The 27,460-nt window shown below is 49.6% G+C and overlaps 8 protein-coding genes across 8 annotated transcripts; 7 read left to right on the forward strand and 1 right to left on the reverse strand.

The window, feature by feature from the left end:
* Window positions 1-812: 812 nt before the first annotated feature.
* Window positions 813-3,142, forward strand: FPRO_00702 (uncharacterized protein; the record flags this gene model as incomplete). The annotated part of the gene is made up of 5 exons (XM_031223492.1): window positions 813-881; window positions 953-1,168; window positions 1,219-1,322; window positions 1,717-2,922; window positions 2,974-3,142. 5 exons carry the CDS (start codon window positions 813-815, stop codon window positions 3,140-3,142), a joined length of 1,764 nt encoding a protein of 587 aa, XP_031075769.1.
* A 2,104-nt stretch (window positions 3,143-5,246) lies between these two features.
* Window positions 5,247-6,323, forward strand: FPRO_00701 (putative cytochrome-c peroxidase precursor; the record flags this gene model as incomplete). The annotated part of the gene is made up of 1 exon (XM_031223503.1): window positions 5,247-6,323. The coding sequence occupies one exon, from the start codon at window positions 5,247-5,249 to the stop codon at window positions 6,321-6,323; it is 1,077 nt and encodes a 358-aa protein (XP_031075770.1).
* A 1,461-nt stretch (window positions 6,324-7,784) lies between these two features.
* FPRO_00700 (uncharacterized protein) lies at window positions 7,785-9,120 on the forward strand (the record flags this gene model as incomplete). The annotated part of the gene is made up of 3 exons (XM_031223514.1): window positions 7,785-8,205; window positions 8,244-8,518; window positions 8,572-9,120. The coding sequence occupies 3 exons, from the start codon at window positions 7,785-7,787 to the stop codon at window positions 9,118-9,120; spliced, it is 1,245 nt and encodes a 414-aa protein (XP_031075771.1).
* Window positions 9,121-11,074: 1,954 nt separating this feature from the next.
* FPRO_00699 (putative protein disulfide-isomerase precursor) lies at window positions 11,075-12,697 on the forward strand (the record flags this gene model as incomplete). The annotated part of the gene is made up of 3 exons (XM_031223525.1): window positions 11,075-11,213; window positions 11,274-11,490; window positions 11,545-12,697. 3 exons carry the CDS (start codon window positions 11,075-11,077, stop codon window positions 12,695-12,697), a joined length of 1,509 nt encoding a protein of 502 aa, XP_031075772.1.
* A 424-nt stretch (window positions 12,698-13,121) lies between these two features.
* Window positions 13,122-13,590, reverse strand: FPRO_00698 (uncharacterized protein; the record flags this gene model as incomplete). Its single annotated transcript, XM_031223536.1, has 3 exons — window positions 13,122-13,196; window positions 13,296-13,401; window positions 13,460-13,590. 3 exons carry the CDS (start codon window positions 13,588-13,590, stop codon window positions 13,122-13,124), a joined length of 312 nt encoding a protein of 103 aa, XP_031075773.1.
* Window positions 13,591-13,891: 301 nt separating this feature from the next.
* FPRO_00697 (uncharacterized protein) lies at window positions 13,892-14,754 on the forward strand (the record flags this gene model as incomplete). The annotated part of the gene is made up of 2 exons (XM_031223547.1): window positions 13,892-14,144; window positions 14,198-14,754. 2 exons carry the CDS (start codon window positions 13,892-13,894, stop codon window positions 14,752-14,754), a joined length of 810 nt encoding a protein of 269 aa, XP_031075774.1.
* A 649-nt stretch (window positions 14,755-15,403) lies between these two features.
* Window positions 15,404-18,023, forward strand: FPRO_00696 (putative THS1-threonyl tRNA synthetase, cytosolic; the record flags this gene model as incomplete). The annotated part of the gene is made up of 7 exons (XM_031223558.1): window positions 15,404-15,568; window positions 15,636-15,717; window positions 15,783-16,134; window positions 16,189-16,456; window positions 16,522-17,097; window positions 17,147-17,810; window positions 17,869-18,023. 7 exons carry the CDS (start codon window positions 15,404-15,406, stop codon window positions 18,021-18,023), a joined length of 2,262 nt encoding a protein of 753 aa, XP_031075775.1.
* Window positions 18,024-23,441: 5,418 nt separating this feature from the next.
* FPRO_00695 (uncharacterized protein) lies at window positions 23,442-25,897 on the forward strand (the record flags this gene model as incomplete). Its single annotated transcript, XM_031223570.1, has 2 exons — window positions 23,442-24,692; window positions 24,743-25,897. 2 exons carry the CDS (start codon window positions 23,442-23,444, stop codon window positions 25,895-25,897), a joined length of 2,406 nt encoding a protein of 801 aa, XP_031075776.1.
* Window positions 25,898-27,460: the final 1,563 nt, after the last annotated feature.

Raw genomic sequence — 27,460 nt, forward strand, 5'->3', positions numbered from 1 at the left:
TGGAGAGAAGAGTTGCCCAGTTGAGATTCGAAAGACACTCAGGTAAGAATACTCCTAAACAGACAGCCCAGCCCTTTGAAAAAATACCATACGATGACAATAAGATTCGAGGTATCTCAAAAGAAAAAAGGTGACCCGCAAGACATGCGCAAGATCCGTGATGTGTGATCATGTCATGAGACACACTATTATACATGATATTGTCGAGAATCGGAGACCGCCGCGCAACAATAGAAACAAAATGACAAGGGAGCTTCAGATTCGAAATTGAGATCATGCTCTCTAAAAGAGAGCGTTCATTCTCTTCCTATCATATGTTTATGTGAGAATCATCATAAGCCCATTTTAGGATAGAGAAAAAAGAAGAATTCTTCTCCTGCACCGCTTCGCCAAAAATATCTGCAAGCTTTCTTGACGCTGAGTCATCCTGAGAACGGCAAATTGTTGGCCCGGACTGGATCTCAAGACCCATGTCAATTGCGGAGACTTGCTGGACAAGTACAGACCTGCTTGCATCAAATTCCCTGGTAGCACTAATTTACGACTATTTTGCGCGTCTTGACGTGAGCACGTGCATCAGAAGTGCTTTGGCCAGTGACTAACCCAGAAAGTACCTGAAAAAAAAGAGCTTGTCTGCGGCGCGAACGACCAGCCCCTGCCTTTCGCGACAGACGTGAGCCTCAAGCGTCATCTCCTATCTACAAACCTCTCAACTTCAAACCCGCACCTCGAGACCGAATATTCATTGCTAATTCCTAATATCAAATAAATTGCGCGACCCTGGGAGACGAAGCACTAAACACTCTAACGTCATGAGCGACTTCGGTCATTTCGGCTCCGATGAGGAGTACGCAACTGTGCGCAAGCACAATGCTGAGGTGGTAAGCTCCCGCCTTTATTCTCTTCTTTCTTAAACTCGGACTCGAACACTGACCGTTTGACGCTACAACAGGAGTCTGACCCCGACAACTTCGAGCACTGGGAGAACCTCATCAAAGCTTGTGAGACATTGGAGGGTGGCTTGAATCGCAACTCAAGCCCTCAAGCACTAGCGACCTTCCGCGATGCCTACGACAGATTCCTCATTAAATTCCCTCTGCTCTTTGGGTACTGGAAGAAATATGCCGACATGGAGTTCAATATTGCCGGCCCCGAGTCTGCTGAGATGGTCAGTACACTCCGGACGTTGCCTGCGACACGGCTGACAAGGTGTTATAGGTATACGAGAGAGGATGCGCAAGCATCACCAATTCTGTCGACTTGTGGACGGACTACTGCTCCTTCAAGATGGAGACAACCCATGACCCACACCTCGTCAGAGAGTAAGTTCCATTTGGATGGTTTCCTTCCCCTTCCCTTAACATGCCTTCTGGCACAGTATTCCCGCTTGACCTGAGTGGTCTCGGTCGACATATCCACGAGGGCTCTACACTCTACTATCAAAAGTATCTGATGGTGAGATATGCCTGCGATAGCCCCTTTAGCCGGGACGCTTTCTCACGCTCCCTGCCAGGCTCTGTTGATGCTCAATCCGTGCTCGTTCTAAACTCCAAAGTCGTCCCTGCGTTACACGTCACCCGCACCCGCTCGGTAGAACATGATATCGGTTTTGCTACCCACTCGCACAACCATCTTCCCCTCTGTATTAATCCTCTCCACCCTTTCCCCTGAGTTATCCCTCCCGCAATGAGCTCACCTGCTAACCTTCTTCTCTAGACTATTTGAGCGAGGATCAGCCTTCGTGGGACTCGATTTTCTTGCCCATCCTTTCTGGGACAAGTACATTGAGTACGAAGAGCGTCAGGAAGCACAAGACAAAATTTACGCCATCCATGCACGAATCATTCGCATACCAATGCACCAGTATGCACGTTACTACGAGAGGTTTCGATCGCTATCACATAATCAACCCATCACAGAGGTGGTGTCTGCTGAGGATCTTTCACGTTTCAGGGCGGAGGTCGAAGCTGAAACAATTGCTTATGGCGGCGGTCCTAAGGCTGAGCTGGAGATTGAGCGCGATGTTCGTGCAAAGATCGATGCCATGTACTACGAAATTTTCACTGCGACGCAAACTGAGGTATCGAAGCGCTGGACCTACGAATCGGAGATTAAGAGACCCTACTTTCACGTTACGGCTTTGGAACACAAGGATCTGGTCAACTGGCGCAAGTACCTGGATTTCGAAGAAGCTGAAGGCGATTTCACACGAACCGTCGCTTTGTACGAACGATGTCTTGTCACATGCGCCTATTACGATGACCTCTGGTTCCGATATGCCCGGTGGATGAGTGGCCAGGAAGACAAACAAGAGGAAGTTCGCAACATCTATGCACGTGCTTCGACGATGTTTGTGCCTGTTAGCCGACCAGGCATCAGACTGCAATGGGCTTACTTCGAAGAAAGTGCTGGCCGAGTTGACGTTGCCCTTGATATCCATGAGGCAATTCTTCTGAGGCTACCAGACTGTGTTGAGGTCATTGTGTCGTGGGCCAATGTCCAGCGACGACAAAATGGCATTGACGCTGCTATTCAGGTGTTTAAGGAACAGATCGATTCTGCTACGGTAGACGTGTACACCAAAGCTGCCTTGGTTGCAGAATGGGCTCTTTTGCTCTTGAAGGCCAAGGGTTCGGTGGAAGAGGCTCGCGGGGTTTTTATGAAAAATGTGCAGTGGTGTGCGGACAGCAGGCTATTCTGGGATCGATGGTTCAACTTTGAGTTGAATCAGCCAACGAGCCTCGAGAGTGAAGCTCAACACAGCGAGCGCATGAAGAAAGTATTCGACGAGCTTCGAGAACGAAGCCGACTCTCCCCAGCAGTCAAGAAGGACTTGACCCAAGTATATCTCACATACTTGATCGAGAGAGGCAACAAGGATGCCATGAAGGTATTCTTGCAAATCGACAGAGAAATATTTGGGTAAGTCGATATGCTCTCCGATACTATTGAAAACTAACTAATAATCTAAAGGCCATCGTCGGTAGCCAAACTCTCTACGGGCAGCGGCAAGGAGAATGGGGTTGCAAAGGGAGAGCTGGACGAGGCCAGCAAGCAGCGGGCCGAGGCCCAGTACTCTCACTTTTACGAGACTCATGGTGAACCAGAAGCTGATGCGCAGGGCAACGCAGACTTCAACTGAGGAAGAAATATATGATGGACTGAACTGGACGTGAAAGGTGTTCGAGGCGCTGGTATCCAGGAGGACTTAATCAAGTGTGGGGCACTCGAGTTGTACTATAAACGAAACGGCGCCCCTGCATATACAATAGCAGATGTGGCTTGGATGAACCTGGAGGATAAGGTATGGCTATTCAGCATATTGCTGAGTCTTGAAAGTTGGAAGTTGCCTTGATTTGACGGGCAGAGAATTCTTCTTGACGAAATATCACAAGCTGTAGGCGAGATCTATATATATTCTTGAGCACGAAGCTGTTGATGAGTGGAATATTGAACGGGTGTCTGGTCCAGATCTTGTGGGGTAACGAGCACTTGCATTAGCTTCTCATTAGAAGAAGCCATTGGCAACACTCGCCGACTTTCGTAGAGATGCTCTGTCTCCACCGGAGGATTGTCGGAGAGAGTACGTCTCCGGGATTCGGGATGTTGATCCATTCGATGAGATTACAATCACGTCTACTGATCTACCTAAGGAGGTACAGAGTCTGCAGATCTAGGAAAACGGGAAACACAGGAGTTTGTAGATGATTCCTTGGAGAGCAGAGTAGGGGGCAAATGGAGATTAGACCTATTCGTGTGATCAGACATGTGCTGTTGTGTGAGAATCTGACTGTAGCTTAAAAGTGGCTGTTAAGACTACATAGTCCAGAATAAGTTGGAATTTGCTGATATGACGAAATCACATGCAAGAGGCGATTTGGAATCTTTGGGGTAGACCCCTGTTGTCGAGAAAAGATTCCATAAGTACCCGCTTGTGGAGGGCGTTGCTGCACTTGTCCCTAGAAGCAACACATGACAAATCTTCTTTCGACATCAAAGATTCCATTCAGGGGGACAATCCAATCAAAAGAAAGGTATTGTACTACAAAGACGTTCTGAATTGATCCTCTGTGCCATAGTTGATGTTGAAGCAATGGGAGACGGACGCCTCGTTTCGGTTCGGGTGCCACGCCGTGCTGACTGATGATCTCCATGCGTTAGCTGATGAGGCGTTGGGATTCTGTAATGGAGGGTTACTTTCAGGGTCCCAATCCATCAGAGATTTCTCTTGTCTCTCCGAATCCGACTAGTTGAACTCTGATGGTTGGTCGCCTCGTGGTTCACAGCGAGAGGGTGTTCCCTTTTCGGCCTGACACATGGAAACCGTTTTTAGACGACTTTGTCTCATGAGCCTCATGTCGAAGTGTCTCTAAATCATAAGCGGGCATAACACTGAATGCTTCAAAGAATGACCCCTGCTGTCCCTCGACAGGCCTCAAGTATTAGTAACCTGTCAGAGGCGAGAGAATCTTCATTACCAAGGATCTCCACCGACTCCACCCGATCCATAAGAGCGTCATCCCCGCCAGGTTTGATAAAAGAAATGGGGCCGAGATATCAAATTGGCCAATTGCTGATGTTCAATTTCAAGACATCGCGCCGGTTCATGAAGCCGGGTACAGCTCCGAGGCGAGAGTACCTGGGGAAGTTGAGGGTGATGTTAGGAATCAATTCGTGGTACGTTGATGGCAGTAATATCTGGAGGAAGAGTTCCTCATACCTATACCTCAGTGAATAGCAACCATCCCATCATGGCCTCCCCGATCTCGGATTATACACATGTCAAAGATCGAAACGCTCCGGCACGGAAATGGAAAGAGCTTGGGCTTGAGACAGAAGCTGCTTGCCCCGTTCGGCAACCCCATGAATCGTGTCCCCGGTAGAGGTTATCAGTCAGGGTCGGGACTGCCTGACTTTCTGGCACTGACACGGCAGGTCCCCGTTCCGCCCTCGGCTTCCCGCCACTTCAACCGACGCATCCCTTCTTAATAGATGCCACAGACCTTCTCGTCTTGACCCATTCTTCTACTTCTTCTTCTTCTTCTTCTTCTCCCATCCTCTCTTTACAATTCCTTGGAGTCACATTTCTCAAGCGTCTCACCTCTTTGTAATCCTACACACTCAAGGTACGTTCAAACTTGAGCACTGCAGTATTAAGGCAAAGCTTGCTCCCCCTGGCAGTCTCAATAAACAGCACACTCAACAACACTGCCTTTTCAGCTTGTAACTAACGTTTGCTCTTAAAGATGGCCTCCGCTACCCGACAGTTCGCCCGCGCGGCCACTCGCGCTACTCGTAACGGCTTCGCCATTGCTCCTAGACAGGTCATTCGCCAGCAGGGTCGCCGATACTATTCTTCTGAGCCCGCACAGAAGTCATCTTCCGCCTGGGTGTGGTTGACTGGTGCCGCGGTTGCTGGTGGTGCTGGTTACTACTTCTACGCCAACGGCGCTTCTTCCGCAACCCCCAAGGTTTTCAACCCTACCAAGGACGACTATCAGAAGGTTTACAACGAGATTGCTGCTCGCCTGGAGGAGAAGGATGACTATGATGACGGCAGCTACGGCCCCGTTCTCGTGCGTCTCGCTTGGCACGCCAGCGGTACCTACGACAAGGAGACTGGCACTGGTGGCAGTAACGGTGCCACCATGCGATTCGCCCCCGAGGCTGACCATGGCGCCAATGCTGGCCTGGCAGCTGCCCGCAACTTTCTCGAACCCGTGAAGGAGAAGTTCCCTTGGATCACCTACTCTGATCTCTGGATCCTTGCTGGTGTTTGCGCTATCCAGGAGATGCTGGGTCCTGCCATTCCTTACAGACCTGGTCGCTCTGATCGTGATGTCTCTGGTTGTACACCCGACGGACGTCTTCCCGACGCCTCAAAGCGCTCTGGACATCTACGAGACATTTTCTACCGTATGGGCTTCAACGACCAGGAGATTGTCGCCCTTTCCGGCGCCCACGCTCTTGGCCGCTGCCACACTGACCGATCCGGTTATGAGGGTCCTTGGACTTTCTCCCCTACCGTTCTGACCAACGACTACTTCCGCCTCCTTATCGAAGAGAAGTGGCAGTGGAAGAAGTGGAATGGCCCTGCCCAGTACGAAGACAAGTCTACCAAGTCTCTGATGATGCTTCCTAGCGACATTGCCCTGATCGAGGACAAGAAGTTCAAGCCTTGGGTCGAGAAGTACGCCAAGGATAACGATGCCTTCTTCAAGGACTTTTCCGACGTCGTTCTCCGACTATTTGAGCTCGGTGTTCCTTTCGCCCAGGGCACTGAGAACCAGCGCTGGACCTTTAAGCCTACGAACCAGGAATAAGTGGTGGATATACGACAGAGAGGTCCTTGAGGTGCTTATGAAGGAACTATGCGAGGAGTGCAATTGGTCATCATATCATCGATGAACTTGAAGAAGAGCGATATCCGGAGTTTTGGTTGTGATTATTTGGGTGCTGGTCAAGATTGCCAGCCTAGGTATAGACCATGTCATGAGTTTTGACCACATGAGCACGTCGATAGACTAAGATGTCTGCTGTCTTATACGGCAGAGACCAAAAGAAGAAGCAATCCTAGAATTTCTATCAACTTTTGTGTCGGGTCCTGCTATTGTAATGTGTCGTTTGAATGAGATCGGCCCGGGCCGCAACTTTAGTCATGACGCTCGATGACGGCGTCTTGTTCAAGGGTCTGAAAGTCATTGGGCCCGTTCCTGCATCTGCCACACCAGGCATTTGACTTTGTCCAGATTGTTTTCGAAGTAGTGCTGCTGACCATTATTTGATCATTGGATCAAAACTTTGAGAGTAAACATATATGCAGAGTCAAGACCTTGGGCTGCGTGGCCATACCATGCGGCATGTTATGTGTGTTCTACTTCATTTACTTAAAGTGAAGATGCAGATATCCAGATATGGATGCCAACCTCGAGGGACGGAAAGAATAGATGACTCTAAACACCAATTATGAGTATTTGCAATATGTATTGGGCAAGCTCTTGCACTGAAAATGAGATGAGGAGACGTAGAATCCAAATATCAAGATATTTACTCGTTGTGACAAGTCTTAGTATTCGATAGGAATAGTCCTGGTTTGTTCGATTCAAGCAGTCTTTGATTCTGTAGGTACTCTTAATGTCGAGATGAAGCAACATGTGTTAACCGGAACTGCGTCTGTCATACGAGAATTGAATGTTTGACCTTTGAATGATAACGTTATCAGCCAAAGGCGTAGGAGAGGGGCTCGGCTTAACTATTTTTGATTATTCAGCGTTTGCTCACAAATTGGACACTAGAAGCCCAAGAGGGAAACGATTCCTGGACGTCACAGTTGAACGGAGCGATAATGCTTGCAATAGCTTTAGTAAAGCAAGAAATCTATGCTCGCACGCCATCGTTCGCTTAGCTGAGCACACTATGACCGTCTTGATGATAGAGAGCTAGGCAAGAAGCAAGATCGCCATTGAGGTGTCAATGGATCAAGAGGAAAGATGATTAGTGTTGGTGATATAAATACCATGTTTTCCCACGCCTCACCTCCTTATATACAAAGAAATACATGCTCCTAGGATTGAGTCTATATTCCGTGATCATTCTCTGTTGATTTGGTGGATACGTGGAACCCAGTGGCATTGTATCAACAGGGCGCATGATTCTGCAACCCGGTCAATAGCGAACAAATCCGACTTCAGCATAAATACTCACAACGTCGACAATCCTGTCAACCTAGACAGCACAGTCTACTAAGGTACTCAAGGGCACGCACAACCATGGGCAACACAAACATGGAGAACAAAGCAGCCCCCGGGGCTCCTTACTTCACCCCGGCCCAAGAGCCACCGGCCGGAACCCCGCTCAAGGCCGATTCCGCCCCGACGCTGTTCAAGCCTCTTCGCACTCGTGGCGTTGAGCAGCAGAATCGCTTTGTCGTTTCTCCTATGTGTACTTACTCCGCCAAGGATGGTCACTTAACAGATTTTCATCTTGTTCATCTTGGCCAATTCGCTCTTCAAGGTGCTGGCCTCGTCTTTGTTGAGGCCACCGCAGTTGAACCTCGGGGTCGGATCAGTCCTGAGGACTCTGGTCTCTGGGAGGATAGTCAAATAGTCCCTCTGAAGCGTATCACAGACTTCATCCATAGCCAAAACACCAAAGCTGCCATCCAACTCGCTCATGTAGGTTCATTATTTAAGGAGAAGCCTCAACGTTCCCAAGCTAACGTATCCTCTAGGCTGGTAGAAAAGCGAGCACAGTTGCGCCTTGGATCGGCGGTACCGTAAACAAAGCACTTGCTACCAAAGAGGTCGGAGGCTGGCCAGATGATATTGCCGCCCCCAGTGCTATCCCGTTCGCTGAAGACTTTGGCACACCTCACGAGCTGACGACGGAGGAGATCAAGCATCTTGTGCAGAAATGGAAGGACTCCGCTATAAGAGCCGTCAAGGTTGGCTTTGATGTCATTGAGATCCACGCGGCTCACGGTTACCTCTTGCACCAGTTCCTTTCGCCTCTCTCCAACGTAAGTAGTATTGATACTCGCTGAGAAAAGTTCACCCACTGACATGATCTCAGAAACGAACGGACCAGTACGGAGGTAGCTTTGAGAACCGTGCTCGTCTCCTCTTCGAGATCATTGAAGCTATTCGCGCTGTTGTTCCCGAGGAGATGCCCGTCTGGGTGCGGATCTCTGCTACCGAGTGGATGGAGTGGAATAACGAGCCATCCTGGGATCTCGAGAGCAGTATTCAGCTCGCAAAACAGCTTCCTGACGCAGGAGTTGACGTGCTTGACATCAGCAGTGGAGGCAACTTGAAGGCGCAAAAGATCAAGGTCCATCAAACGGTCCAGACCGACCTGGCAGGCAAGATCCGCGATGCCGTCCGTGCTGACGGAAAAGAGCTTCTGATTGGAACTGTTGGTTACATCACAGATGGTCCATTTGCTCGTTCACTCGTCCAGGAGAACGAGGATCCCAAGGCTGATCTCGTGCTTGCTGCAAGACAGTTCCTCAGGGAGCCCGACTTTGTTCTCAGTGCTGCTCATCAGCTGAACGTTGATGTCAAGTGGCCGATTCAGTATCACCGTGCACCACCTAAACCTCGAGGACCTCACAGCAAGTAGAAAGGTAGCAGACACATATAATGATACACGAAGCACTGAGCACTATTAAGCTATGGAAAAATAGCATTGAATTGAACATGATTACGACTTTGAAAGCTGATGACATCTTTCAACCGTTCTTGACTTGGAACCGAAAACCTACCTATATCAGCATTCTCTGTGTATCGACTGGTTATCACCGCCAAGTCAGAAGCTGATAACTCCGTACTTAATAAAGTTTGGGTGGGGGGGTAAGCGGAGGCAAGAAAATTAGGATCTCTTATCTAAGTGATCAAAAGTTTTTGGTAAACCTATGGAGTATATCTTATTAGTACTTCAGGTCAATTTATCTTGACACCCTGATGCAGTATAGGTAGGGGGTTTTCTTCCTCCCGGAGGGAGTGGTATATTGTCCGGTATGTCACGGCGGAAGTATCATGGTGGGGCCGTGAACAGACCGTTCGGTGGGGCCGATGAGCTGAGTGAAGCGATATCATGTTTCGCCTCATTCTTGTGACACGTATGTCTTTGTTTTCTCACGGCACTTGTCGATGTTTGACCCAACTACAAGCAGAATTAGCTGACGAGGCAGCTGGATAAGCGTTGATGGATTCAGAAGGTGAATGGCATGAATCAGGAGGTCCAAGAACTCAGAATGCTATGACCATCGGGATTGGTCAGATGGGAAAAGAAGACTTCAGCCAAACAATATGGTATGATTTAGAGGCTGGATTGGATGTAATTCGTGGAAAAGAATATCGAGCAGTAAGCAGATGATGGAATGCCATTCATCTAATGTTAACTTAGTACCTAACTACCTAGTACTTACGTGAGCAAAGCCTCTATCCATGTCACGTTCAACATTGGCAAGGCTGGTACCTACCTAGGTACTTAGGCTGTCACAGAGACGTGGCCTTTTGGCTTGAGACAAAGGTGTTGCCACATTGAACAGATGCTGATCTGTAATCGTTACTTCAAATACCATCTCATTTAGCCAGGGGTTCCGAGCCGTTCGGAGGGTCAAATCCCGTTTTATTGCAGCTTAATTGGGCAATTTTCTTTGCACGTCCCTGATCCGTCATTATCAGAGTTTCACTTTTGGAGGGAATGTGGTGTAGGTGATGGTCCAACATAAACAATGGCAAGCCAAAGAAAACAAAAGGGTACTTTCTCATAGTGAGATGTCGAGCCTGTTTCACGCACGATCCTTTAACTACCGGATTATAAATATCTGTATTACATTGAACCAACATTCAATGCTTCATTCTTTGACGATCTATTCATGATCCATAAGCAGTTCAGCGGCGGCGGCGGCGGTGGTGGACCTACCTAGGGACCCGAGACCCTACAGCAGCTGAAGGGGTCTGGCGCTTCCTGTAGGGCAGCTTCGCCCAATGCCAAGTAGCGCCGGTCCCTTGCTACGGCCTGAAAGGGCTTAGAGCCCGGTAAGCAAACCCACTAGCTTTCCGCCGCTTTGGAGGGGCCGCACCTGTCTAGGTAGCCTGTAGCCTGTCTGCAGAGTGCTCCGGCGGTATGGACTGTAGGCTTGTGCTTGATCATTGACCTAGAGAAATCCAGTGCCACCAAACAAAAGGGACACTTGTTCAATTGAAAGTTGGACCCCCCCGGAGCAATCCCTCGTCCCTCCACCTTTGGCCCGCGCAAGACTCAGCGGGAGTTGTCTCCGAGTGGGGTTGACTGATGTTAGTTGGCTCCAACCTCTCTCAACCCATTGTACCCTCCCGTAGCTTTCTCTACAGCACGGTACATGCGGCTGTGGATGTGGGTGTAGATGTACGTTACCTGTCCTCAAGTTCTAACTACAAAACTCTCCTCCATCTTCCCTCCACTTCCCAACTCAAATCTTCCTCTTCCTCTTCTTCCTCCATCTTCCTTTATATTGCCTGCCCTGTCCTGTTCAGCGGAACCTTCTCTTTGTGTTTTATAGGATACCCCAACAAAAGAACAGCCCATCATGCACCACAAGAAGATCGCCTGCAGCTTCATGGCTGCTCTGGCTGCCTATGCCTCTGCTGCCGACTCAGATGTTCACCAGCTGACCAAGGACACCTTCGAGGAGTTTGTCAAGTCCAACAATCTCGTCCTCGCTGAGTGTAAGACCCCATTGAAGCTTCTCCCCCCCCCCATCCGCCGCTAACAGCTTCTTTCTGCAGTCTTTGCTCCCTGGTGCGGTCACTGCAAGGCCCTCGCCCCCGAGTACGAGGAGGCCGCCACAACTCTCAAGGAGAAGAACATCAAGCTCGCCAAGATTGACTGCACTGAGGAGTCCGACCTCTGCAAAGATCAGGGCGTCGAAGGTTACCCCACACTCAAGGTCTTCCGTGGCCTTGACAATGTCACTCCCTACTCTGGCCAGCGCAAGGCTGCTGGGTAAGTCGACACCTGTCATGATCAGCTGAGATTTCGACTGACTCATTTATACAGTATCACTTCCTACATGATCAAGCAGTCCCTTCCCGCTGTCTCCATTCTCACAAAGGACACCCTCGAGGAGTTCAAGACCGCCGACAAGGTTGTCGTCGTCGCCTACCTCAACGCCGACGATAAGAGCTCCAACGAGACCTTCTCCAAGCTAGCCGAGGGTCTCCGTGATACCTACCTCTTCGGTGGCGTCAACGACGCTGCTGTTGCCGAGGCTGAGGGTGTCAAGGCCCCCGCCCTGGTTGTCTACAAGTCTTTCGATGAGGGCAAGAACACCTTCACCGAGAAGTTCGAGGAGGATGCCATTACCTCTTTCATTACTACCTCTGCCACCCCTCTCATTGGTGAGGTCGGCCCTGAGACCTACTCCAGCTACATGTCCGCTGGCATTCCTCTCGCATACATCTTCTCCGAGACTCCTGAGGAGCGCAAGGAGCTTGGTGATGCCCTCAAGCCCATCGCTGAGAAGTTCAAGGGCAAGATCAACTTCGCCACAATTGACGCCAAGGCCTTCGGCGCTCACGCTGGTAACCTGAACCTCAAGGCTGACAAGTTCCCCTCTTTCGCCATCCAGGAGGTTGTCAAGAACCAGAAGTTCCCCTTCGACCAGGAGAAGCAGATCACACATGATAACATCGCCAAGTTCGTTGAGGACTTCGCCGCTGGCAAGATTGAGCCCAGCATCAAGTCTGAGCCCATTCCTGAGACCCAGGAGGGCCCCGTTACTGTTGTCGTTGCCAAGAGCTACAACGACATTGTCCTCGATGACACCAAGGATGTCCTGATTGAGTTCTACGCTCCTTGGTGCGGTCACTGCAAGGCTCTCGCCCCCAAGTACGATGACCTTGCTTCTCAGTTCGCCGCTTCCGAGTTCAAGGACAAGGTTGTCATCGCCAAGGTTGATGCTACCCTCAACGATGTCCCCGACGAGATCCAGGGTTTCCCCACCATCAAGCTCTACGCCGCTGGTGCTAAGGACGCCCCCGTCACCTACCAGGGCTCTCGCACCGTCGAGGACCTCGCCAACTTCATCAAGGAGAACGGCAAGTACAAGGCCGAGCTTCCCGTCAAGGAGGAGGGCACTGAGGAGGCTGCCCCCGCCGCTAGTGAGGAGAAGAAGGATGCCGAGGAGGAGGATGTCCATGATGAGCTGTAAAGAATTGATGTCAACAACAACGATAGTACACAAAATGGGGTATATCTGGTTTTTGGGCGCGGGTTCTTTTGGGTGCTCACATTTGATCGCACCTCTAGGTTTTAGTTTTCGTGGCAATGGGACCATTTCATGACTTGACTACTGTTTTGATCTCTGTATCAACTCCACCGTGACCTTAACGTTCTTCTTACACAGACCGCATGGTATCTTATGGATTGGGCTTGCAGTTATGCTCGCAACGTAGCACATGATCGTACATATCTCCTCAATCGCGTTGATGACAGTCTCAAACCCAAATACTAATAGGAAATGCGATGGGAGCCATTCTCATTTCAACTCGTCCACCAGAGACCCAATGGAGCTTATCCCACCCCCTCGCTCCGACTATTTTATACAATTATGTCTTAATCCCGTCATTCTCCGTCTATTTCTTGCCCTGCGTCCTGGTCTCCAGAGCCTGCACGTGGTTGCTCAGACGGGTGACGGAGGCTTGTAGAGTCTGGCGGAAAAGTGTTAGCACTTGGTCAGGCGGTTGAAATTTGAGGCAACTTGGATTAGGATCTCTCTAAGCAATTGCCTCATCTCATTCGTTACGCACATAAATATCCTCGGTCAACAGGTCGTTGGCGATCTTGTACTCCTTGAGGAGATAGCTGTAGGAGGCGCTGCCAGCGAGAAAGCTACCGAGAAGGAAGCCGAAAAGACTGAAAACAAAGTCAACAACATTATTTCCGTCGGGAGAGTGTTTCTGTCATCACTAACCCTCCACGGAAAGCTCCCAAAGGTTTCCTGGCAGGAAGAGGCGAATCGGCCATCCGTCGGGCAGATGTGCTGAAGGATCGGGTGGCCAGCGCGCGGCTGCTGGAGAACAGGACTCTTGGGGCGAAAGACATTGCTGCGATTTCAGTGGTGGACGTCGGATTGTGCGGTGTTTATCGCGCGGGAGCAATAGGTGTCGATGGCGATGGACGTCAGAGGTACAGTTACGACAGAGCTACAACCGGAGCCGGGTGCTCGGAATATTCTGAGCTCGGCGGGAATTGGAGTGTGCTCTTCGAGCTTTCTGGCTCGTGATTGGCTACGCCACAAGACCAGCCGTTTAGTGTGGATTTTCTATGGAGGTCGTTGATACTCTCCCTTGGTCATATTCTTCTTTTTTTTCTTCTTCTCAGAATCCTGCGGTTATAAACGACGATGAACAATTTCGGGGTCATCGAGCTTGCCAGCGCAAAGACAACCTCGGCGCCAGGCTGGGCTTATGTCCCCGACAATACAATCAGTCGCCCGACAGCGCCAACCAGCAGGAAGCGCGCCAGGAATGTTCCTGGTCTTACATATAGTGACTTGACGGCTCGACAAGATAATAAAATTCGAAAAGAAGCCGAGGCTTTAGATAAAGATGGTGGAAAGGATAACACAATACCGTTGCCAATCAAGAGCGGAAGAAGTATGCGCGCGACCTCAGCATTATGCGAAAGGAAAGAAATTGACTTCAGGCAGCGCAAGGAAAACACACACCTAATGTTCGTAAGATTCTACAATCGCAGAAGACATTCGGGAACCACTTGGATGACTTCCTCGCGATGCTGGCACTTGCAGAGGCCAACCCTACGAATTCTCGTTCCGCTGCTTCTGGCGCAAACAACAAACGGGCATCGAATAGTCGAAGAGATACTCCCTCATCCTCGAAACCGCCGCAAGAGGACGACATAGCGATGGCCGACGCCGACGCCGATGCCGACGCCGATGCTCCGACTGTTCTTCCTGAATCATCGAGACCTTCACCACCGAGCCACCCTGGCGATAACGATCCTTTACTTATGTCGCGTGTTCCCGACACGCCGTCCGACGAGGAGCTGCGCAGGCTCCTTTCCCACGCTCCCTTGAACTATGGCGAAGTGACAGGCCATCGAGACAACAAGTATCCCGTTAGATCGTTCTGTGAGGTTTGCGGGTATTGGGGGCGTGTGAGGTGTATGAAGTGTGGAACAAGAGTCTGCGCACTGGATTGTTTGGAGGCGCATAAGGAAGAGTGTGTCACACGCTATGGACTATGAATACTGTCCGTTCAGTTCCTGTTTACGGATGCGGTTCCTGGCATGGTTCATGACATGGAAACGGAATGCCATGGCGTTACGGATTGCTGGGTTGGAAAATAGCTTGATACCCCTGATTTACCTAGGATAAGATTATTGTTGATGATTTTTGTGACTGAGTCGAAAACCTGCGATGTCGGAATTGGATTGAGTCCTTTCTGCATTGGTCATCATGAGTTTCATTACGTGGTATATATTGTTCGGTCTGACTCTACTGTTCGAGTGCCGTGTGAGTGAGCTGAAGGGGACGAAGAGACTGGGTATCGGCTTTCGGCATGTGACTGTTGTTTATGAGAAACCCAATTTGCCGGGGCATGCCAAAATACAAGAAATAACTAGATAGCTATTTTGAACATGTATAGAATGATTGATACTTCAATGGCATCTCTGTTTGATGTGGAGGCAAGTTTCTAAGGCTACAGCTCTTGATACTAAAGCGCCCAACCAAACGGTACTATTCCCGTGCCCCTGCCAAATTCGCAGTGACTCAATTCTAACCCCACCTTCGTGTTTAATGCCCCTTGTGCCCCGCCATCGACAAGTCAAGACCACTTTCAAGTGCCCAACTTCCTCCCACCAAATCTTCAACATCCGCGCGAGAGTTCTCAACATGTCGTCCGATCAAGCTGATGCTGCTAAGGCGGCCGAGGGCGTGTCTGAGAAGAGCTTGCCTTCCCGCCCTGCTAAGCAACCCAAAGAGAAGCAGCCCAAGGATAAATCTGCCAAGGGTGGAAAGTCTGCTGGCCTCGAAGTTGGTGTCCCTTTCTTGGCTGCGGTATACATGGCGATACATCGCAGGGCATCATGGCGCCGCGTTGTAACCTGCTAACGGTGTATGATAGCTCCCTGAGACCCCCGAGTTCATCCAGCACCGACTTGATCTCTTCGATAAGATCAAGGCCCGACAGGACGCCGAAATCGCTGGTGGGTGATCCAAATCCTCCTCACGCCTCCGTCCCTCGACTCGAACCGACTGACAAGAATCATAGCCAAACCTCGCGAGGAAATCACCATCTCGCTTCCCAATGGCAAAGAGGAAAAGGGAACTTCTTGGGAGACCACCCCTGGCGCTATCGCCAAGGGCATCTCCAAGTCTCTTTTCGAGCGCACTGTCATCTCCAGAGTGGACGGTGAGTTGTGGGATCTGACCCGACCGCTCGAGAAGAGCTGCAAGCTCGAGCTCCTTGACTTTGAACACACCGAAGGCAAGAAGGTTTTCTGGCACTCTTCTGCCCATATTCTTGGAGAGGCTGCCGAGAAACGCTTTGGTTGTTATCTGTGCAACGGTCCCCCTACTGAGGACCCCCCTGGATTCTATTACGATATGGCCAACATGGGAGAGTGCGTAGAAGGCTTCGAATAACTTGCCCGAGACTTTACTGACATAAACCCTAGGCAAGTCGTCACTGATGAGGATAAGAAGGCCCTTGAGCAGCTCTCCAACAACATCGTCAAACAGAAGCAGCCTTTCGAGCGTCTGGAAATGACCAAGGATGAGCTCCTTGAGATGTTCAAGTACAGCAAGTACAAGGAGTATTTCATTCAACAGCGTGTTCCCGATGGTACCAAGAGTACTGTGTACCGATGCGGTCCCCTGATTGATCTGTGCCGAGGACCTCACGTCCCCACCACTGGCAACATCAAGGCCTTTTCCGTTCTCAGGGTATGTCAATATAATATATACAGTTCCTAATCTTGACACGATGGGCTTGAGCTGATGTCCAACAGAATTCCGCTGCCTACTGGCTTGGTGACAGCAACAACGAGTCTGTCCAGCGTATTGCTGGTATCTCATTCCCCGACAAGAAGGCTCTTGAAGAGTACAAGCACTTCCTGGCCGAGGCTGCCAAGCGCAACCACCGAAAGATCGGTACTGATCAAAAGCTCTTCTTCTTCGACGAGGCGTCTCCTGGATCTGCTTTCTTCCTACCACACGGCGTGCGCATCTACAATGCCTTGATGGAGCTTATCAAAGGCGAGTATCAAAAACGTGAATTCGACGAAGTGATGTCCCCAAACATGTACAAGGCGGATTTGTGGAAGACATCAGGTCACTGGGGCCACTACGAGGAGAACATGTTCACCTTCGAGGTTGAGAAGGAGAAGTTTGGGTTGAAGCCCATGAACTGCCCTGGACACTGCAAGATCTTTGCCCACTCCGATGTCACTTATAAGGACCTCCCCTGGAGGATGGCCGATTTTGGTGTTTTGCACCGAAACGAGTTCTCCGGGGCTCTTTCAGGCCTTACCCGAGTCCGTCGTTTCCAACAGGACGATGCTCACATCTTCTGTACTGTGGATCAGGTATGATGGCTCCTACTAACTGGCTCATGCTTTTACTGATGTACTCTAGATCCGAGAGGAAATCGAATCTGCTTTCGACTTTTTGAGCAGTGTCTACGGTATCTTTGGTTTCACATTCAAGCTTAAGCTGTCCACCCGACCCGAGAAGTACGTCGGTGACATCGCCACCTGGGACTCCGCCGAGAAGAAGCTCGAAGAGGCTCTCAACTCATTCTCCGAGAAGACGGGTGCTAAGTGGGAGTTTAACCCCGGTGATGGTGCTTTCTATGGACCCAAGATCGATATTGCTCTGTTTGATGCCCTGAAGCGTGAGCACCAATGCGGTACTATGCAGCTCGACTTCAACCTGCCTCGACGATTCAAGCTTCGATATGTCGCTAACAAGGGCGAGACCGGAGTCAGTGATGGTAGCAACCCCGAGGAGGATCTCCCTGCCGGATATGCACGACCTGTCATGATTCACCGAGCCGTTCTAGGCAGCTTCGAGCGAATGTTTGGTATTCTGACCGAGCACTTTGGCGGCAAGTGGCCATTCTGGCTCAGCCCGCGACAGGTCTTGGTTGTACCTGTCATGCCTGCTGCCAACGACTACGCCAAGGAGGTTCAGCAAATCTTCCGAGCAAAGGGACTCTACAGTGATGTGGACCTGAGCAGCAACACTTTCCAGAAGAAGATCCGCACCGGTCAGCTGGAGCAGTACAACTTTATCTTTGGTGAGTTTGGAATGTAAGCTGCCTTGTTTAAGGGCGAATGGCTAACCAGATTGTATAGTTGTCGGTGCCGAGGAGGCCAGCTCACGCACCCTCAACATCCGTAACCGAGACGACCAAGCCACCCAGGCAAAGGGTGAGCTGGTTCCTATCGACGAAGCTCTTGAGAAGATGGTTCAGCTCAAGTCTTCGCGAGGACTTGTGAACAAGCTGTAGAGGGATGTGATAGGTTTGCTATGACACTGAAGGGGACGGCGCGTACAGAGGGTGAGATTAAAAGCAGAGGGTATATGAATTCACAGTCAGCCAAATGAGACATGTTAGATGATGACAGGCACGGGAACTCGCATGGAGAAGTAGAGTCAAGAACAGAAACAGATATCCAAGTAGCGGTCAATGGAGAAAAGAAGGCTTCTTGAACAGGCTGATGGCTGATTGGTGTCACATCCCCCGGGATGAATTCATAGCCGCAAGCTATAGGTGGAAGTTTGACGTGGCAATCAACATGCATCCCGGTGTTTCGGGACGCCCAGTCAAAGGGATTGGGGGAGAGTTGGGCAATGCGAGATATGCTATCGAGCTCGATCGCCGCCTAGCCAATATCACAAGCCGCAAGAGACTTGACATCCATCGGGCTGAGTAAGTGTGAGTCTAAGATCCACAACAGAAGCCTTTTTAGCTTCAAGTCGAGAAGAAGAGACAGGGATAATATGAGAAGTGACGAACAGTCAAAAGGTCGGACGAAAGAGAACCGGACAAGCCGTGTTTTCCTCGAGTCTAAGGGGTTGTTGGCCCCGTTGTGTAACATGACGATGGCCGATCGAAAGGTTGAGAAAATCGATATCCCCGATTTCAAGCCAGTTCTCGGTGTAAGGATTGTCAATCATGGCTTGAGTTGGGATGAGATGAGCTGCCGAAAGTTGCTTTTTCTCACGAGTGACAAATAGGGGCAACTGGATAGGATATTCAAAGATTCTTGGTATGCTGACCTAGTACATTACGAAACTGGGAGTCGAATGAACTTGTCATTTGAGGCGTAAAAGATTACGCCTTGAAATACCTGTGATGAGGTATAATTGTCACGGTGACTTACAGCATACTACTAGTGTATGCATACTTCAGTATGGGGGTCATTGTTCACTCCAGATCACAAGAACCCTCAAGCCAATGATTATGTCTGAAAAACATCTCGAGTGGAGGCCATGCTCGGGTTATTTGCCGGTGAAAAATGGCGTCGAAATGGAAGTGGACAAAACATGATATATCACATCTGATAGGAAAAGAAAAGAAAGGAAAATAGGACCCACGAAACCGGTGAGAGGAGAGAAAGAAGATTGTGGGCTAAGGTTAATAAACGCACGAACAAAGAGCTATTCTCAGGGCCGACTAAAGGGAGACAAGAGCGATGAGGCAGTGCGTCTAAAACGAGTCACGGGATGGTTTATGATGTATCAAATTCGGGTGCCAGCCAACAACTTGAGGACCTACCTAGTAGGTATGATAGATCAGACGAAACGATGACAGCACGTAAAAGTGCTGTACTGTGTGAAGAAGATATACTGCGCTGCGTTTAGTAGCAGAAAATGAAAACAGAAGACCCGGCTATGACAACATGTCGAGCTGTGAGCATGGAAATAACAGGACGACAGCGTGGATTTCGCAGTTTTGCTGGTGATAGATCACGTAGAGTGGAGCCTTGTGGGAGAGACATCCCTTCCAACATGAAGGGAAACGAGCAAGACATGCTTATGGCTGCAGTGAGAACAGAACTGAATTGACACCGTAAACATCCAATTATGTATGTAAGTATAGATTGGCTCTTTGACTCTGAGTGTACCGTACGTACGAGTCAATGATTATTGCTCTCCCTGGTCTCGGAGTTTTTCGAATTCTGTCACGAACACCAGTATCCTTGGCCAAGGACCCCTGGGCTACATCTATCTGCATCTATAACCACTACGGGAAAAGACTAGCCACCCCGTGGTCGGACTTGGCAGCCAGATGCCTGCTCGGTCAGATCCGCCTGCGACTCCAGAGTATCATCGAGGTGAGAAGAAGAAGAAGCAGGGCGTCACGTAATACGTCCTTCTGTCTCTGTCTCTGTCTCTGTCTCTGTGTGCTACGTCAACCATTGCAGCAATTTGCTTTGCTGTGTTCCAGGTCCGTGGGATTGCGTGTGTACATCCCGCACTGGGATACGTCGAATGGGGGTGGCACAAAAGATGAGACAGCGCCGATGCCACTGAGGCGAGCTTCAGTATAGACTTAGCAGGCAAGGCAAGTGTGTCGTTCTCAAGGTATAGTATGGCCGTAGTATTCCGTTGTCAGGCATACCTATGCATGTACTGTATTGCATCTGGAAGCCAGCCTGGTGACATTCACTGCTGCAACGGCCAACTAGAGTCGAATCCGAGCTAAACCCAGCTCAGATAACAAAGGACATGAGGGTCCGTGATTTGAGACAGTGACAGACAGTCAGAGAACACTAGAGTACATAGGCTGTGAGGTAAGGTATGCAACAGAAGGGGAGGGCCTCATTATTTCCAAGGTATCCTGACTGGTCAGTGGTCAGTGGTCAGTGGTCAGTGGTCAGTTCAGACCGGTCAAGCACTTCATACAGTAGCTCGAGTTCAGTGCGAGACATGGAGGTCGGGTCCGCAATCCCTAATTGTTATTTCCCATCAACCAACAGTGCGGTTATAGTTGACATGAATGATTATGTGGATTTAGCGTCCCTCGTGGCATGAGAGATCCCTGAGATAATATTTATTTGTCCGCTCAATATCGAGCTGATAACTAGGCACTTACCTAGGCGCTAGGGCAGTGAGTGAGTCTGGGGTGACACAGAACATCGTATGCTGATGCTGTTGTTTCACCAGAGCTGTAGGTTGTACAATGCGAGGATCTCAGTGTGATCCAAGCTGGCCAAGTTTGCGAGAATACAATGGGAAATCCCGGTTGTCCATGGTCAGATTGGGGTTGTACGAGAAGCAGGCTGTGGTCTTGACAAAATAAGCAGTCTATCATTACCATCGGTTCGAGTGATGTGTGTAAGCAGTGGAGGCAGGAATCTCCTGATATGGATATGAGAGCATTGCCTATCGCAATGGTTGGATCTGCAGGTCGCTCGGTGTGGACAGATGTCGCAGATGCGTTGTCGTACCGTGAGTGTGTAGACTAGGTATCCCATTACCAAGAGTGGTGGTGTACATATGGCAAAGTTCACGAGACCTATTTCTCGTTTCCTATGTTGGGTAGTATAGTCTGTGTTTAGAGACAAGTCGTCGACGACGACGACAGCTCAACTACTAATTACCTACTACGTAGCGTACGTAGAAGGAAAAGGATTGATAAAAGTCCCTTCCTATAACCGAGGGTGAACGAAGATCGGATTGCATTCCCCATTCAAGGCCCCTGTCGCTGCCGGTCAAAGCAAGGTCCCCAGATCCATGCAATTCATGTCTGCATGCATCCATCTCTCAATCGGGCAACTTAACTTAGATGCTGGGGAGCCGGGCAATGGTACTGTATGTATTCAGGGATAGAGAAACAGGTGCATAAGGTAGAAGAATATTGTATGCATGATTATACTTATACGACAATATTGCGATATGTAGCCTGAACGCGAGCAAGGACAAGGGCTTCGGCGCTGAGGACCTCAAATACTACTAATCTATGGGTAAGGTAGTATTCCAGACACACAAAGGGTACGGTGTACTCTGATTTATGTGAGACAGCCTTAGTAAGTACCTACTAGGGCTGTAGCTGACAGTCGTCAAGTCACTGTGACGAGACCTTCTCCTCTGAATGATCCAAGCTACCGCGCGCCAGCCCGCTCACCCGCTCCCGCCCATCGTTCAGATCGTTGACTAGCGTCAGTCTGTGCTGAGAATACAGTGTGTACCCAAAGGTTAGTAGGTAAGGTTAGCACCTAAGGAGGGCACGGTTAAAGTGCGTAGGCTGGCTGGCCCTTCCAGGTTCCATCCATTCATTCATTCTGTTTCTCGTCTTCCTACAAACGAGGGCACGGCCTTTGTTACTGGTGATAACTGACGAGCATCATCCTCGAGTCAGCAACTGTTTTACGTAGGTGGGCAAGTATACATCAGTATTTCTTCTGCTATATACCTATACTAGCACAAGGTCAATAACAGTACTGTACATAGCACAAGGAGAAGGGGGAAAAAAAGCAATCCTGTATAGGTATGTACCAGGCCTTACAACAACCTAGATTCAATTTTCGTTTCTCAGGACAACCCCCATTCTTCTCATCCCATATCCATGGATCTTTACCAACACATCTCCACTAACTACACTGCTATATACTACCTTACCTATACCTTACCTATACCTTACCTTAGCTACTACCTCTACAGTACTGTATATACCCCCTGCACTTTCATCCACCCATCAATCAATCATCCTCCACATCTTGACCTGATCAGCAGAAACACAAAAGAGGCGCCAGGCTGGTATTTCTCTGGCATCCAATCTAGCCAATACACTGCGGCATGGCTTATGCTGAAACAAGGAACTTCGATCCCCCACCTAACCCACGGCGATTTCCCGGGGACCTCCAGTGATCTGCCCCCCCTGGTCTTTGTCCCCGAATGCTAAATGCGGGCAGCCACTTTAGGTTTTCTAGTTGACCGAGGGCCTAAGGTAAGGTAGTTTCCCTTTCCTCTAGGCACCTCAGGTACCTACAGTGGTAAGTACAGTACGGAGTACCTACCTGCTGTCGAGTTTCATCATTTATCATGTTTGACCTCGAGTATCTCACATTCGACCAAAACAATGACCACATTCCCCTCCACAACAAATCGTTCGATCTTATACCGCTCATTCCCATTCTCACTTATGACTCTGCTTCGCCGCAGCCTAGCTAACCCTTGCCTAGACCTCCTCTCTGGGTACCTACCTACCTACCTACCTACCTACTAAGGTACTGAACTGTGCTGTACTTGCAAGTTGCCTCGTCCATCTCAGCTCAGCTGCTGTCGTCCTGTCCCTGCCCGGCCGCACCCTTGCTAGCATGACGCCTCACTTGTACTCGACATAGGCCACAATTCATTGTAGGTAGTCATTCCATAATATACACATACAATAATATACGATACCCGTTCCTCGAGTTCAGTTCAGTTCGGTTCGGTTCAGCCCTCAGCCCCCATTCCCATCAATCTCGACACTACCAGCCGTTTGACGCCAAAACAAGGTCCCAACCACTGCTTACCGCACTATTTTGCCTTAGTCCAACACGATCTGCAGCCCACTCCCACTGTTAAACGGACTGCCTATCCCCTCGTCTTCGCTCTAAACTGGACCGCCCCCTCCCATCCCTCCATCGCCCATCTTGCGGCGTTTAAATCAGAGACATTTCCGCCTCCTGTCTCTCCATGAAAAGCAAGCAATCGCCAACCTGCTAGACCGCCAGCGCGCTTCTAACTAGCACGCGATCGGCCCAGGATCCAAGTCAGAGCCATAGCCCAAGTCTCTCTGGCCTCTTCAGCCCCCCTTTTGGAACTTGCCCGTATGCAGAAGCCCTCAGCTCTGCCTCGACTCGCTAGCACGGCCGTACTGTAGAAAAGCTTCAGCTTTCCCCTTTGCTCCGTCACGGAGCTGGACCTTGGCCTCACGATGCGCCGCTCCGCTCTTCATATGCCCAAGAACCGCCCACGAAACAACCCCCCGCTGCCCGCAAATACAACAGCCTCTATTGCCGGTTCATCTGTAGACGTTGTTGGGGCTCTCCTGCGGGACGAGGGTTTCCAAGCTGAGCATCGTCAACTTGCGGACTCATCCACAACCAGCAGCGCCTCTTACAATAGCTTCAACGCCCGCCCTCCTTCACTACCTCATGGTAGCCACCCACAATATAATCCAACTCTCCTGCCCAACACAGCGGAATCATACAACATCCCTGAATTCACGGCCGATTCGCCTATGACAGATGCGTTCCCCACCGAAGGCAATACCATCTCCACTACCAAGACACCTACTTTCGCGATAGTGACTGACGGCTCTTCTACTGCAATCGCCACCGAGTTCTCAGACCAGAACAATTACGACCAATTCTCCTCCAACGCCTACATCGAGACCTATAACTCTGAGTCTGGACCCCCGGAGTCCGAGTCCGACCCAGATCAAGAGCATCAGGACGGTATTGATCTTGATTTGGACACTTCCACCCACCCACCTTTCTTGGGCGACTATTGGACACCTCCCACATATCTCGACTTGGACTCTGACCATATACCCTCTTACCACAACGTGGATTATGACATTGATATGAGCGACAGCGAAGGTGGTGCTCCTCTCGACGACGCATTCGACGAACTTGGACACTTCACGGACGACCAGTCTATTCTATCTGAGGAGGACAATGATGAATCACCCCCTATCAATCACTCAATCAATTATATTTCACAATCCGCCTTCCATCCGCCCACTCTAGTTGATGATAACGACCTAATCATGAATTCTGTTCCGCCTCCTGCCCCATGGGGCGATGTCGCGGCTGCGTTGGAGGACAATGCGCCTTCTGTGCCATCAGAGGCCCTAGGCCAGCCACTACTTAGCAACCCCAACCCGACTATGATTGGTTCTCACAATCTAGGCCTGGTTGACTTTTTGAGACACTGGGCATACCAAGCTCGTGCTTCCTCCTGTCCGTCCCCCTCACGGGTTCACGCCCCCTATCCAGAAGACATTCGCCGTCAAGCAAATGCACACATCCGCGATGTTCAGTATAAGGACCTTCAAGGCGATGACTATGATATACAGGGCTTGGATTGGGCATCCATGAACACTACTAGGGAGTATGCGCGCCAAATCCGATGTGCCACTTTCCACAATTATGTCAACAAGAACGGTTCAGATAGATGGAGTGTAAGTGCCAGTTACCTTTGAATGAGTCCTGTCAGCTGACCTCAAATTAGCCTCACATGGACGACGCAGCTATCTCCGCGACTCAAAACTTTATGAGATTCAAGAGGTTCCTTATCCGCCAAGATGTCTACCTAGCTCATTTTCAGCTACGAAGCGTCCTAGCATGCCCATCAATCTCACAAGCCTACTACCCTGGCAGGAGAGGAATCAACCGAATAAACCCTGTCACGGGAAAAGTAGAGCTCGTGCTTAATAACAGTCATATACATGGTCTGGGAGCTCTCATCTCTACCCTTGATGCAAACCACGGAGCCATGTTTGCAGGCACTTTCAATGGCGAATACTATCTCAAAAGCCTGGATTCGGAAGACAAGAAAGACTTTGCAGAAGGTGTCATTACTACAAATACGGGAGGTATCACCAACCATGTCCAGATCTACCAACCCCGGCGATCTTCTGGTCCTGTTGCTGCCATTGCCAGTAATGACGAGGGATTCCGCCTTCTAGACCTTTCTACACAGAAGTTCTTGATGCAGAGCAAGTATCGATTCGCACTCAACTGTTCGCGTATGTCACCTGACGGCCGTTTGAGAGTCATGGTCGGCGATGACTTCAAGGTACTGATTACCGACGCCGATACCGGCGAAATTCAACAGGAACTGTCCGGACACCGCGACTATGGTTTTGCCTGCGATTGGTCCGATGATGGGAGGACAGTAGCTACCGGTTTCCAGGACATGGGCGTCAAGGTCTGGGATGCTCGCCGTTGGTGTGACACGCGGGGTGTCAGTACACCTCTGTGCACTATCAGATCTGATATGGCTGGTGTGAGAAATCTGCGCTTCTCTCCCGTCGGTAGCGGCGAGAGAGTACTCGTTGCTGCTGAGGAGGCCGACATTGTCAACATAATAAATGCTCAGACTTTTAACAAGAAGCAGACAGTCGATTTATTCGGTGAGATCGGCGGCATTGCATTTGCCAACGGCGGACATGAACTCAATATCTTGGCGAGTGACCGTCATCGTGGCGGCCTCCTTCAGCTTGAACGATGTGGTCGTACCGCCGAGCCCTATTTCTTTAGTTCCTGGAAACGATATGTCGACGGCGACACCGCTGATTGGCGCCATAAACCCGATGAGTTTACACGCAGCGGTGAATGCTATCGTCGGGCTCCAGCTTCGAGGGATGCCTTGCCGATTTTCTAAACCATTCCCGATGGCTTTAAGCACCTTCGAATCAGATACACAAAGCGTCCTCGTGTGATTCACAAATTATCTTTATACTTGCTTGACCTCGCTGGTCACTCTCCATCATTCGAAGCATCTTTCTCCTTCGCGTTATACCCCTTTTGTTCTGGCTTATCATATTATGATCTGTTGAGAAATTACCATTGGCCATTCACAACACCTCACTTTCTATATAAGTGGCGATGGTTTACAATATGAGGACAAACCCTACACAAACCCTCATTACAGAGCTATTCGTCATGGGCTTCATTCATCATTTTTTTTTTTTTTTTACCACCGACGTCACCGTCCTGGGGGCTCAGGGCAGAGCCCGTTCACTTTGTTTGGGAGACTATAGATTCAGGACATTGGCGACGGGACCATCATTTTTGTGGACATAGTACACATAATCAGTGGAGTCTTGAGCTTGGGTTTTATGGCACTATTAGCGGGACAGTCTGTACTTGTGGGTAAGTTTTGGGATACAGGAGTGAGATTCAGTCAGCCGTATATCTATATACTTGACAAAGATGATATCGAATGACTACGTACCTACCTAATATGAACATCACTGTCTGCATGCTCTCTATTCCCTTGGTGGTTACACGCCACATCTATTTCAGTTACAATATCAGTCAAAGTATGAGGCTTGTTCCACATGCTCAGATCCAAGACATACACAAAGTTCGTAAAGCACCGGTGATTGCCGATACAAGTACAGTCTCCGAGACACGCGTGTCTCATCTAGTCCTTCACCTCTAGAATGCTGGTGAATATTCGAAGTGTGCCAAATTGAAAGCTGTGTTAGAACTACGATAGCTTTATAACATACTTTTCGATTTATTTATTGGACTTATCACGTCCAGTTACTTGTTGTAGCTCCTATGTTCTTATTATTATAGGTCTCTGCTGAGAATGCAAAGCCGGTTGGGGTGTAGGACCGATATCTTGCTCACTTGTGTATCAAGCACGGCTGTGATATAACGTTGATCGCTTTAATGAGGTCCTCCGTTTCCAATTCTTCGAGCTTATCATCGACATGATCATATAGTCACATAATCTCTTATTCTATGAGGTCTAAATGGTTGAAGGTCTGGATGTCTCATATATGCACCGGCCGCTAATGTTATTGGCTCCTTAGTGACTGCTATGATACATCCGCCATGAGCTTACTCTGCAGAGACCTTGTTCTTGTTCATAATGTGTCAGGTAGTTTGAGTTTTCAGTCGCGTGGGGGTTTGGTCATCCGTTGATACTAGGAACAGACAACATTGGATAGGATTGTGTATACGACAGCTCATGAAATATAGCAGAATGGCGACTGAAGATATACTAGTGAATTACAGCATTATGAAGCAGAGGCTGAATGACAACCCGGCTATAATATAGATCATACATACAGATCATCTCTCTCCCAAGAAAAGGCTTCCGCTTACCCCGTCGCTCAAGAGCCGTAAAGACGCGTCTACCGTAAAAAGGTTCTGCCGCAAATAACACATATGGAAAGATAACATAGTGACAAGAGTTCACATGTCGTTTGAA

This window comes from Fusarium proliferatum (assembly GCF_900067095.1).
Source record: "Fusarium proliferatum ET1 genome assembly, contig: FPRO_scaffold001, whole genome shotgun sequence".
NCBI lineage: Eukaryota > Fungi > Ascomycota > Sordariomycetes > Hypocreales > Nectriaceae > Fusarium > Fusarium proliferatum.